At 41.8% G+C, this 12,783-nt stretch overlaps 1 protein-coding gene across 2 annotated transcripts in view; it reads right to left on the minus strand.

The window, feature by feature from the left end:
- Positions 1-368: 368 nt before the first annotated feature.
- Positions 369-12,783, minus strand: part of LOC120535106 — a 127,588-nt gene continuing 115,173 nt past the window's right edge. For both annotated transcript variants that reach the window (XM_039762690.1, XM_039762691.1), the window contains one exon: positions 369-1,534. In XM_039762690.1, the coding sequence (XP_039618624.1) occupies positions 949-1,534 (586 nt within the window). In that variant the 3' untranslated portion in view covers positions 369-948. The remainder of the gene's footprint in view (positions 1,535-12,783) is intronic.

A 12,783-nucleotide genomic window follows, 5' to 3' on the forward strand; every position in this document is an offset into this window, starting at 1 on the left:
GCAGGGTGGAATGGCTGGAGAAGAGTGTCAGACGGGATACCACCAAGAGTGGAAGGGAAGGTCTACAAGATGGTAGGGAGACCAGCTATGTTATAGGGGTTGGAGATGGTGACACTGATCAAAAAAACAGGAGACAGAACAGGAGGTGGCAGAGTTAAAGATGGACAGGATTAGAAATAAGGACATTAGAGGGTCAGCTCGAGTTGGACAGTTTGGTGACAAAGTCAGAGAGGCAAGATTGCTTTGGTTTGGACATGTGCAGAGGAAAGATGCTGGGTATACTGAGAAAAGGGTACTAAGGATAGAGCTGCCAGGTAGGGGGAGGAGAGGAAGACCTAAGAGAAAGTTTGTGGATGTGATGAGAGGGGACATGAAGGTGGTGGGTTTTACAGAGGAAGATGCTAGAGGACAGGAAGATGTTGTAAAAGATGATCTGATGTGGACTTATCATGGCAATGTTAAAATGAAAGTACCCATGGATAAGAAATGTGGTACGCATGTCTGATGACATTCTGGTAGACCTCCAATGAGATGGCCCTTGAGATGGGAAGACCTTGGTTGTAGCTGGAACGGCATAGCAAAAGGCTGGCCCAAAATATTAACAGCTGTTGGCTTCTTTGATTCGGACAGTGAGCCCACCCGGATGAAAATGAAGATTGAAGTATCGAAGTGTTAACTTTTGAATGAATGTGGGTGTGCAATTTATCAGGCGTGGTCATACACCAGTCTCCTGTGCAGGGGTGGTCCCTTCTGTGATTCACTCTGGTGGCCCTAAAATGGACTTAGTGGGATCAGTCACTGGATGGATAACATGAAGGCAAACCCTTCCAATCTTTGTAGTCAGGATTTGGAGATTTCAAACCCATATTTGGTCCTCCATTAGCTTGCATTGGTCATTCCTACATGAAGACCCCCTAAAGAACACCCACCGCCTTGCACTGTCCATGATTAGCAGAGAGATGAAGCCTCCAGACAGGACGCCCGAATACCCTCCACTCCGGTCATTATGGAGACTCCACTTCTAGGCCTTGGTGGGCCTTTACTGGCTTGGATCACCAACACCGTCTTGGTCTCCCTTGGGCCATGTTGGCTGAACTCAATGGTCTTTGTGGTCTTCACCCTGCCGCTGTCCCCACATCCGGACATGAGACGAGCCCTCTCGTAGTAATTAGTGTCTGACTTCCTCACACTGCTGTGGCTTAAGCTCCTGTCCTCCCGCGTATCCTCCACACGGTTCAAGGCATCATCTCGTGCTTCTTCCAGTAGGTGCCTGGCTTTTCCACCGGAATGTCCACTTATACCAGGGCAGCCACTTGGAAGAACGGTTGGAGTTGTGGCGGGATTGTTCTGACCAGACGTCATCTGTTTTCTCTTCCGAGGGACATTTTGGATTTGTCGACCTGGAGGGTTTTTGGCAGGAGGCTTCTTGCTGGTTCTCATCATGTTTGTGTCTTCTTCTTCTTGTTCTTCTTCATCATGGTCTGCATCCAGATAATGCAAAGTGTCCAGGCCGTCTTGAAGTGGGATCTGGAACCTGTCAGAATTAACAAGAAATACGAAGAATGAATGTGAAATGGCCAAACTGTGAGAGACCAAAATAGTTATAGGGCTTTTGGGAAGATGACAGGAATATCTCAGACCACGTTAAATACTTCAGTAAATATATAAATAAATGTGTGTGTTAATAATAACATAACAATGATACATGAGCATTAATAATTTTTTATTGTTGTTTTGCATTATTTTTATTAGTTTTACTTATTGTTTCTTATATGTACACTGCCACTTTAAATGTGTGCTCATTCCATACATGAGGGTCCTGTGGGTGGTACGCCAGGAGGTGGGGCCACCCTAACATATTTGCTCTGTTTCCTCTAATTCGGCCTTGGACTTGAGTATCAGCAGTGGTTGGGTTTCCTTTTCTGGCAAATCCCTGTTTTTGTTTTGCTCTTTTGAGCATTTTGTTATAACTAGTATTGGTGTGGGGGAACCTAATCGAGGTCTTCAAAATCCTCATAGGCATCGATAAAGTAGAGTCAGCAGAATTCTTTCAGCTAAATGGTGAAAATCACAAACTCAAGGACACCTAGTGGAGGCTGAGGGGAAGTGCATTTAGGACTGAAAGCGGGAACTCTTAATGCAAAGAGTTGTGGGAATTTGAAAAAAAAAAACAGAGGCATGGAGTTGAAGCAGAAAGCTTGAGAAGTGTTAAGAAGTATGTGGATGAGATATTAGGACAGCTTAGCAGTTACGGACTGAGTGGTCTCCTCTTGTTTGTCAAATGCCTTTTATTCTTATGTTCTGTTTTGTTAACATCTCCTTTTCTAAAGCCAGAGGTTTACTGTCACCATCTCCCTTCTAGAGCATTTTGGTACATTTCTGGGACATTTGTTGCAATCTGAATTTTTTAAACCATCATCTCATTTTTAGGCCAATTAAGGAGGCCGCAGCCTGCAGGTAACAGATGGAGGCTGGCTGACCTGGGAGAGTCACTTATGGGCAGGGTGCGGTTACGTTCTTGGCCTAATTTGGAGGCCTCATTCACACATTTATGTAACTGTTTGCAGAGATGACAGACCTCCAACTTGTATGCACTGCTAATCTTTCCTGTATTAAGCAAAATAAAAAAAGATTTGTTCACATTGACACTTCATCTGGATCAGATTAGATCTAAAGCAAGACAGACAAGAAAGAAATGCGAGCTGGCAAATTTATAGAAAACAAAACCAAAAAAAAATTGGAAGAACTTCAGAAAATCCACAATTAAGGAGATTGATGGTGTTCATCACTTAAGACGAGTCATCACATTTTATTTGTGGATTTAAGGAACAGACTTTTTTAATTCTTTCAGAAATTCAGGGGAAAAAGTCTTGTCTTATATAGTGCCTTTCATATCTATCTATCTATCTATTATATAGCACCTTTCATATCTATCTATCTATTATATACTGTAGTGCCTTTCATATCTATCTATCTATCATATAGTGCCTTTCATATCTATCTTATATAGTGTCTTTCACTATATATCTATCTGTCTATTATATAGTGCCTTTCATATCTATCTATCTATCTATCTATCTATCTATCTATCTATCTATCTATCTATCTATCTATCTATCTATCTATCTATCTATCTATCTATCTATCTATCTTTCCTCCGGGCGCTCCGGTTTCCTCCCACAATCCAAAGGCATGCAGGTTAGGGGGATTGGAGATTCTAAATTGGCCCTAGTGTGTGCTTGGTGTGTTTGTGTGTGTCCTGTGGTGGGTTGGCACCCTGCCCAGGATTGTTTCCTGCCTTGTGCCCTGTGTTGGCTGGGATTGGCTCCAGCAGACCCCCGTGACCCTGTATTTGGATTCAGCAGGTTAGGACATAGATATCCATCCATCCATCCATCTATCTATCTATCTATTATATAGTGCCTTTCATATCTATCTATCTATAATATTGTGCCTTTCAGACTGATCTGTTATATAGCGCCTTTCAAATCAATTTATATATCAACCTATTAAAAGGCGCCCTTCTTTATATATCTATGTATTTTTAGTATCCTATCTATTGTTTAATGCCTTCCATATCAATCCCTATTTATCCCTAGTAATCTTGAAAATGTTTGTTTATGGAGTATTTTGTTTAAAATGTTTCATCGTTTTGTCAGGCTACATATGAATCTGTTCTTGCAGGTGCAACATTGGCAAGATCAGACCTTATCTGAGAACTCCTAGTCCGGTCTTGGCTCTAGTCGCGTCTGGACCGCAGCAATTCGCGGTATATACTTGTGCATTATATCCCCGCCAACAAAAAATGTTAAATTTATGGTAAAAAAACTGTCCGCTGTGGTTTCCGGAATTTTACCGTAAAAAATAAGGTGACCATATTTTTAGGTTTACAGTATAACTTTGTAATAAATAAATGTTTTTTCTTTACAACACATTACAATAGAAGTGAACGTTTAAACCATAGCCTGAAGTCCATGTACTGTAATACATAAGCTGATCAATAAACCATTAGAAAATGTTGTCAGAATGAAATACCAGTTCACAGTCTGCCTTAGTAAAGTAACAACAAATAGCAAACGTGTTGCATCATTTAATTATACACATTGTAAAGAATTCAATGTTTAAGGAAGGTACGGCACATTGACTGGTGGAGAAGTAAAGTAAGTTACCTTTTTTGGTGTATGGTGTCCTACAGGTGTGCCAGCTTATCGAATACAACCCACCATAAATCAGCTTCCATAACCTCAAAAAAACAATCAGCACACAAGGAAAAATAAATCTGCTAACTTTTAAAAAAAATTTTACTTTCTCGTATACGAAGTATTGGGAAAGTAATGTAATCGTCAAAAAATTCCATTTCGAGATTTTGATGAATCTCGACGTTTTAGTCAACCCTGAGTCCGAAAATACCATTTTTGGAAATTAGATAGATACTTTATTAATCCCAAGGGGAAATTCACATAATCCAGCAGCAGTATACTGATACAAAGAAACAATATTAAATTAAATAGTAATAAAAATGAAAAGAATTAAAATAAAATTAATGTTCGCATTTACTCCCCCGGGTGGAATTGAAGAGTCGCATAGTGTGGGGGAGGAACGATCTCCTCAGTCTGTCAGTGGAGCAGGACGGTGACAAAAGTCTGTCACTAAAGCTACTCCTCTGTCTGGAGATGATCCTGTTCAGTTGATGCAGTGGATTCTCCATGATTGACAGGAGTTTGCTTAGTGCCCGTCGCTCTGCCACAGATGTTAAACTGTCCAACTTTAATCCTACAATGGAGCCTGTGTCTGTGTCTGTAAACACAATAACTTGAGTACGCTATCACTTAGGTCAACCAAATATTGCATACAAGTATTAGGTACAAAACGTAGATTTCTATCAACTTTTGGGCTATTTCCGCTAACTGGTACTCTTTTAATCATGCAGCACCACAGCGTCCGATTTATTCAAATTTACTTTTATAATAATTGTTTAATGTATTATTAATTTGATTTGATTTGTTGTTGATGGTTCTTCAATGTACAAAATATAAAAATATTATATATCAAATAGATTTCAAATATCCATCCCCATATCTGAGTATACGAGAAAGTCCAGGGTAGACCGCTCGTCACGATTTTTTCCCCTACTGTGCAAAGGTATGCGGTTCACTAGGGACAATACGGTAAAAGGGGGCGTTTCCTTATGCAAATATCATAACTTCGGAGTTACTGAAAGAGCGCTTTACCGTTTTACATTTTACAGCTGTCTACCTTCGCTATTTAACGTATCGTGTCTATATGTCTATGGTTATCGCCCGCTGCTGGCCACACCCTGATTCTCTTCTGAATAAATGGCGACTCCGCAGGCTTTTCGGTTTTGCCCGTCTTTCCTAAATGATGTGTACCCGTCTGTGTTATTCTCTTGCCCACACCCTCACACCAAGCCAACAGTGCCCAGAAGTGCATTGGGATTAAAGCAGAAATCACGCAAACACGGGACTGGAACTCGTGTCCCAGCGTGGTGAGGCAGGTGCCATCGTACCCACCGTGCCACCCTTTCCTCTTCGTTTGAACGACACCAGTAGAGAACGGCTGAAAACGTGAAGAGGAGCGGGGAGTTTTGACAGCTGCCGTATTGTTTCAAGTGGGTATCTGGAAGGGATTAGCGGCTAATTAAAAACACGAGGACGAGGAGAGAGCCGTCAAGCGCCAGACGTGAGCTGCAGATTGTGTGAAGTTCAAACAAGCCTTTAAGAAGAAGGCGGAAACCGCAGCCATTTCTTACAACGGAGTGTGTGGCGCGGGGCCACGGGGGCAGATGTACAGCCGACATCTCTGGAGCAATGAAGGGTGCCGAGTGCCAGAAATCTCAAGTAATAAGCCTGAGAAAAATCGGCGCTTTTTCGTCTTCTTATTCCAAGCCACATTAAGTCAATTTGTTAAATAATGAAGTGGAACTTACTACACAAAGACGGCACACCTCCGGGAAGGGAAATGAAGAGTACAAAGGTGTTTGGGGGGGCATCACGGTGATGACCCAGTGGTCAAGAGCCCGGGTTCATTCTCTCTCTGCCACTTCACATTATACCCTTGTTCCTGTTTGTGTTCTCCACACCTTCTCTGTGTATCCATATTGGGGTATCACCTGGTGACTCAGCTTCTCCTGACACCCCAAGAACAAACAGATAAGGTGGTCCGGTCAATTCTGTAATAGCCCGGTGTCAGCACGTATAGGCACTGGGATGAGCTGCCTTGGGTCTGCTGCTGCTGGGGCTGGCTATGCTTCCAGTGAATACCCCCATAATACAGAAAGAGGAGTTTCAAAAATGGACTGGGGGTCCACTTCATGAGGAACAGAAGCAGAAAAAATCAAAGAAACGCAAAGCGTAAAAGAGACACACAAGAAAAGAGATAGAGTAGATAAATAAAAAGGAGAGACACTATATAAAAACGTTCGACAGAAAGGCGCTTTATAAGAGAGAAAGAAAACACAATATGAAAGGGACAGGAAGGACAAGAGATAAAGTAGATAAATAAAAAAGGAAAGTCTCCTTAGAAAGGCACTATATAAAAGAGAAAGACAGAAAGAAAACACAATATAAAAGAGACAGGAAGGAAAAGTTCTATAACAGACACAGTAGATAAAGAGAAAGGAAAAACACCATATGAGATAGTTAGACAGTTAGATAGAAAAGCACTATACAGTATAAGGGAGAAAGGTACATAGGAAAGAAACAGAATATAAAAGAGACATAAATGGTTTATAAGCATTTGGTAGATGTATAGGAAAGAAACTATATAAAATAGTTACATAAAGGCAATATATAAGAGAGAAAGACTGAAAAAACACAATGTAAAAGGGACAGGAAGGAAAAGTTCTATGAGAGATACAGCAGATAGATAGAAAGGATAGACAATATTTAAAATAGACAGTTATAGAAAGTCTCTATATAAGAGAGAAAGACAGAAAAAAACATCATATGGAAGGGGCAGACAGCAAAAGAGATAAAGCAGATACATAAAAAGGAAGGGCACTTTACAAAACGTATGGCAGATAGACAGAAAAAAAAGAATACACAAGAGGTAGAGACAGAAGAAGAGCTACAAGAGAAGCGAGGATTGGTCAATATAGCGCATGCAGGAGGAGGAGGACGGTGTCAGCGGCTGTCGTGTGTCCACAGTGTCGTCGATCAGTCGGCCGAGTGGCGTCGTGCTGCGTTGATCGAGTGTGTATTTCTGCCGTTTACTCGGCAATCGAGTCTTTGGCATTTGTTTTTCCCACCAAGCCGTCTAAAGCACGTCAGGTCGTACTGAAGATGGACACGACGATGATCGCGTTTGTGCTGATTGACGGACTTATTCATAAAGAGTTTGTTCCCCGCAGACAGACTGACAACCAACGACATTACACTGAACTGCTGAGGCATCTACTGGAAAGCATCTGGGAAAAAAACAAAACGTCCAGAGAAACGGCGCACCTAAAAACTGCACTTTACAACAAGACGGGCGCACCGTATTACCGATGTCGATTGGCCAAAAACAACGTGCTTGATGCTCTGCTCCTCCGCATTCACCAAACCTCACTCCCTCCTGTGACTACTTTTGTTACCAAAATTAAAACGGTGACAAAAGAAGGGAACAGAAATGGGAGAAGTGATGGGACAAGAAGATATTGAAGGTGACTGAAAGGGAATTGCTGGGAGCTTTATAAAAAAAAAAAGGTTTTCAGTTCCAGATTTTTTGGGTCTCCTTTCTATAGTAGATGAATAGACATAAAAGCACCATACAATAGTTAGATAGATAGGAAAGGCACTATATAATAGGTAGATATGAAAGACACTATATAATTGATAAATAGATAGATATGAAAGGCACTCTGTAATAGATAGATAGATATGAAAGGCACTATATAATAGATAGATACATAGAAAGATATGAAAGGTACTATATAATAGATAGATAAATAGATAGATATGAAAGGCACTATATAATAGATAGAGAGATTATATTAAAGATTTAGAAAGAAAGGAAAGGCACTATATAAGATAGGTGAAATGAAACACACTATATTAAAGATATGGATTTGAAGGGCACTCTATAAAGATAAAGCTTGTAAAGGTGCTATGTAAGTTAAATAGAATGGAAGAGAGACATAGAACAGACATGTAAGTGCTGTCAGAGACAGACAGACAGACAGCCCATATGAACACAATGATTGAAGTCGCGTCATGTTTCTTGTCACGTGTTTTCAGTTTAATGACATTTTCCTGGCATGTCTCCTCTGTATTGTGATAATAAAGCAATACTAACAGAAAGACGCACATCAAGTATTGGGCACATGTCATATATTTGCAGTATACAGTGTGTGTTTGTATATACAGTATATATAAATATATATACTAGCAAAATACCCGCGCTTCGCAGCGGAGAAGTAGTGTGTTAAAGAAGTAATAAAAAAGAAAAGGAAACATTTTAAAAATAGCGTAACCTGATTGTCAATGTAATTGTTTTGTGACTGTTATGAGTGTTGCTGTCATCAAGGATTTGATTGTCATTATTTCTTTCAATCAGGTTCATATTTGGAGGATGTGTTGTGTTCAAGTTACATTGCATGTTTGTCAACCGTTGTAAAGATAACAGGCTTCATTCATCGAAGTGTTCACTACCCAAAGTGGTACTCATGAATCTAAGATGTTTAACAGGCATTCCCGGTATTAAGTTGTGGAATTACCTGCGAATATTTAGCGTTAGCATGTCTATGAACTTAATTTAAACTTAAGCTTTACACCTTGCTTTCCTATTGATATATCTTCAAAGGCTTGTTCAGCATCAGAGGGTTGTTCCTTTCTTACTTTATCAATAAGCAGCTCGTCTTCCTCTTTATCTGAGACATCACACACTGCATGCACGGGTTTGCCTTTCCCAGTCCTGCAAACTTTAGTGAAGTGGTTCAATTTACCACAGTTTTTACACTGTCTTTCTTTAGCTGGACATTGACTTTTTCCACCGTGTGCTTTGTTTCCACAGTAGCTGCACTTATGAATATGCTTGTATGCGTCACTCACTTCATATTCTTTTGCTGCCTTCTCAATTGTGTAGTGCGTTTTTTGTTCAGCGCTCTTTGGAGCTCTTGCTTGTTGTCAGCGTACTGCGTTCACAGTCAGTTCACGTGAGCCGCTCGGAGTGCTTGTGCTCTCAGCTGTGCTTGTGCTATCTCGTGCGATGTCCACGACTTTATGTAATGTTAACTCAGACCCGGCACTTAAAAGTTTCTCTCGCACTTTTGCTGAGTTTGTGCCAAACACTATTCTATCCCTGACCATCTCATCTTCATTTGCATAAGCACAGTCCCTCACCAGCAATTTTAACTCCGTTACAAAGTGATCAAAAGTCTCGTTTATACCCTGCGTCTTATCACTAAACTTGTATCTCGTGAATATCGTATTCGTCTTAGGCATGACAAAAGCCTCATAGCGGCAGCGTGTCTATTGGATTGCTGCTGATGGACAGCCTTATATGGGCAGGCACTCAATTACGTGGGAGGTGTGGTGATGGAGGACGCAACTCCACCTCACACAGCAACTGAGCTGCAGGCTTTGGCCATATATATGTACGTAAGTAGGATTCAGTTATGACCATTATGTGTAGAATTTCGAAATGAAACCTGCCTAACTTTTGTAAGTAAGCTGTAAGGAATGAGCCTGCCAAATTTCAGCCTTCTACCTACACGGGAAGTTGGAGAATTAGTGACGAGTCAGTGAGGGCTTTGCCTTTTATTAGTATAGATATATATATATATATATACAGTATATATATATATATATATACATACAGTATATATATATATATATATATATATATATATATATATATATATACTAGGGGGCTTCGCCCCCTGCTTGTTTTGCTTACTAGCCACCCAAACCCCCCCCTGCTCCGGCGTGCACTATGCGCCGTTGTGAAGATGGGGGCTGAACGCACCCCAAGGAGACACTTTCGCTCCTCTGAAACCCCTCTTAAATGGTGAGACAATGGGAATCAAATAACAGTTCTTTTTTTTTTTTTACCTCCTCTTTGCTCAATCAGCTCCTGGCTTGACGCTGCTCCTGTGCGGTGTGATCTGCATTTCGTGCAGCGCTTTGGACGTTTTAAAGTCACTGCCTTGTCTCTCTTCTCCCCCAGACATCCTCAAACACTATTCGATCTCTTTTCGCTGTTCCATTCTTTCACCGAGTAATATTTTCCGTTTGTTTACGCTAATGTGAGCTTTACTCTCATTCTCTTTCGAATTTTCCTACTTTCATTATCTGTAACCTGCTCTGGATGTGTATCACGGGACTTGCTTCCAAAGTTTGTAAGCATGACGTGACTTGCCCGTCTCGTGGAAAGTGAAAGCGTCTCTCTGTCTCTGTCTCTCAAAGATGCCTCTTCAAAAGATCATGTCTCGTTGCAGTCTCGCCCAAATATATATATATATATATATATATATATATATATATAGTGGAGGACTGCCGGTTTCGTGCTCCGGCCCTCACCCCCAGGCCACCAGGAGGAGCTCTCCCGACAGCAGGATCGTGCCCCGAGTTCCAGCAGGGCCTTATGGACTATGTAGTGTTTTTACACAGCCCTGCAGGATACCTTGGGGACCACCAGGAGTTGCTGTGGGGGGGCTTATGGGCTCTTTTGTGCCTTATGACCCGGGAGTACGTCACCGGTCATGTGACGGGAAGGAACGACGTGCTCCCGGGTTGAAGTAAAGGACTGATTGCCCTGACTCGAAAGGAATAAGGAACTGTGGACTGTTGGAACAGGAACACCTCCGGGTCAGGGGCTATAAAAGGGCGGTGCCTCAGTCCAGACAACGAGCTGTGCTGGGAGGGAGAGGAGCAAAGTGTCTGGGCGAGGAGGAGAGAAAATTATAGTATTGTGTTTATTTAGTGATTAGTAGTGTGGAAGGTGCTTGGTGCACTGTGGAAAAAAAACAGTCTTGGACTTTTACCTGGTGTCTGGAGTTGTACCTGAGGGTTCAAGGGAGCACTATATATATATATATATATATATATATATATATATATATATATATATATATATATATATTTACGGGTGACTGCAATCCTGTAAGAGCTCATCAAAAACTGGAGATTTTGTTGTGTAGATAGCCATAGACTGTACATAAAAAGGAAGGAAATGCATTAGATAGATATGAAATCGTATTGTATTGTATTGTATTGTATTGACCCCCCTTTTCTTTTTGACACCCACTGTATGCCCAACCTACCTGGAAAGGGTCTCTCTTTGAATTGCCTTTCCTGAGGTTTCTTTCATTTTTTCCCTACTGGGTTTTTTTAGGGGGGAGTTTTTCTTTGTCTTCTTAGAGAGTCAAGGCTGGGGGGCTGTCAAGAGGCAGGGCCTGTTAAAGCCCATTGCGGCACTTCTTGTGTGATTTTGGGCTATATAAAAATAAATTGTATTGTATTGTATTATATGAAAGGCACTATATAATAAAAGTACCATTTAAATGAGATTGAAAGACAGAAAGGTAAAGCACTACATAATGGATGTAAGCAGACAGAGACCACAGGCGCGGTGTTAAGGAAATCCGTAGATAGAAAATGGCTAGATGGGTGAACAGGGTGCTACCTTTCTGGCCCCATCATTTCAAATCCTGACATTAATGAGGAAGAAGATGAAAAACGCATGCTGTTCAGGGGCCCTAAGAGATTTTTGCCAAGTGCTCGATGCGCCCACCTAATGAAGTGCCTGCTTTATCAGCCCCCCTCTCTAAATGCTGGGCGTATTTAACTGTTTCAAGGCCGACTAGCAATTCGAGGTTTGCTGCCATTTCTGTTCTTTCTTCTGATTGGCCCTGGTGGGCTGCTCTGGGGGGCTGCTAAAGAAACACGCTGGCCACAGCAGTCATTGGCTTTAGATCTCCCGTGTGGCTAAGCACAGAAATGTCCATGTGGTATCGTTTATGTGACGGCAGCACATTTTGTGCCTACTGCTCTGGCCTGCACAGTCCTGGAGTGGGCGATGTGGTTTTCGATGGGGTCATGTACTAATGTTTCTTTTTGCTGTTGTGTCTGCTGTGGCTCGATCTTCCCTCCAGAGGCAGGAGTCGTCTCTCTCTCGTATGGCTGTGATGCTCCCTGTTGGTTTTGAATGGCAGTTCATCTCATTTTTCCCAACAGATCCTCTCAAGCTCCATTAGATGGAATGTGAAGTGTCCGTAAGCTGCCATCTTCAGGCCTGGGCTTTGGCTGGGCCACTCCAGGACACTCAGAAACGTGTCCCCAATCCAACCCAGCGTTGTCTTGGCTGTACACTTCAGGTCCTTGTCATGCTGACTGGGGCGACGGTTCATCTTTCAGTGTGACAACAACCCAAGGCAGACAGGCAAGACAACACTGGAGTGGCTTTGGCACTCTAAGTCTCTGAACGTCCTTGAGCGGTACAAACTTCAACACCATAAATATGTGCGGGGAGACCTAAAGGTGGCACTTTAGGGACACTTCAGGCCTAATCGAACAGAGCTTGAGAGGACCTGCCAGGAAGAATGGGATCAACTGCCCACATCCAGGGGCACAAAGCTTGTAGAGATTAACCCAAGAAGATTCCAATCTAGAATTGCTGCCAAAGAAGCTGCCGAATTAAGAGTCAGAATACTTTAGGAAGGTGAAATTTCAGGTTTTGATTGGGATCAACAGTCCAAATCCAGGTGTGCAAAGCTTGTAGAGACTAGGCTGGAATTTTACCACATTAAGGATCGGAATTCGTACGGAGAGATTTCAGTTTTTG

The sequence above is a fragment of the Polypterus senegalus genome, chromosome 9 (assembly GCF_016835505.1).
Source record: "Polypterus senegalus isolate Bchr_013 chromosome 9, ASM1683550v1, whole genome shotgun sequence".
In the NCBI taxonomy this organism is placed as follows: Eukaryota; Metazoa; Chordata; class Cladistia; order Polypteriformes; family Polypteridae; genus Polypterus; species Polypterus senegalus.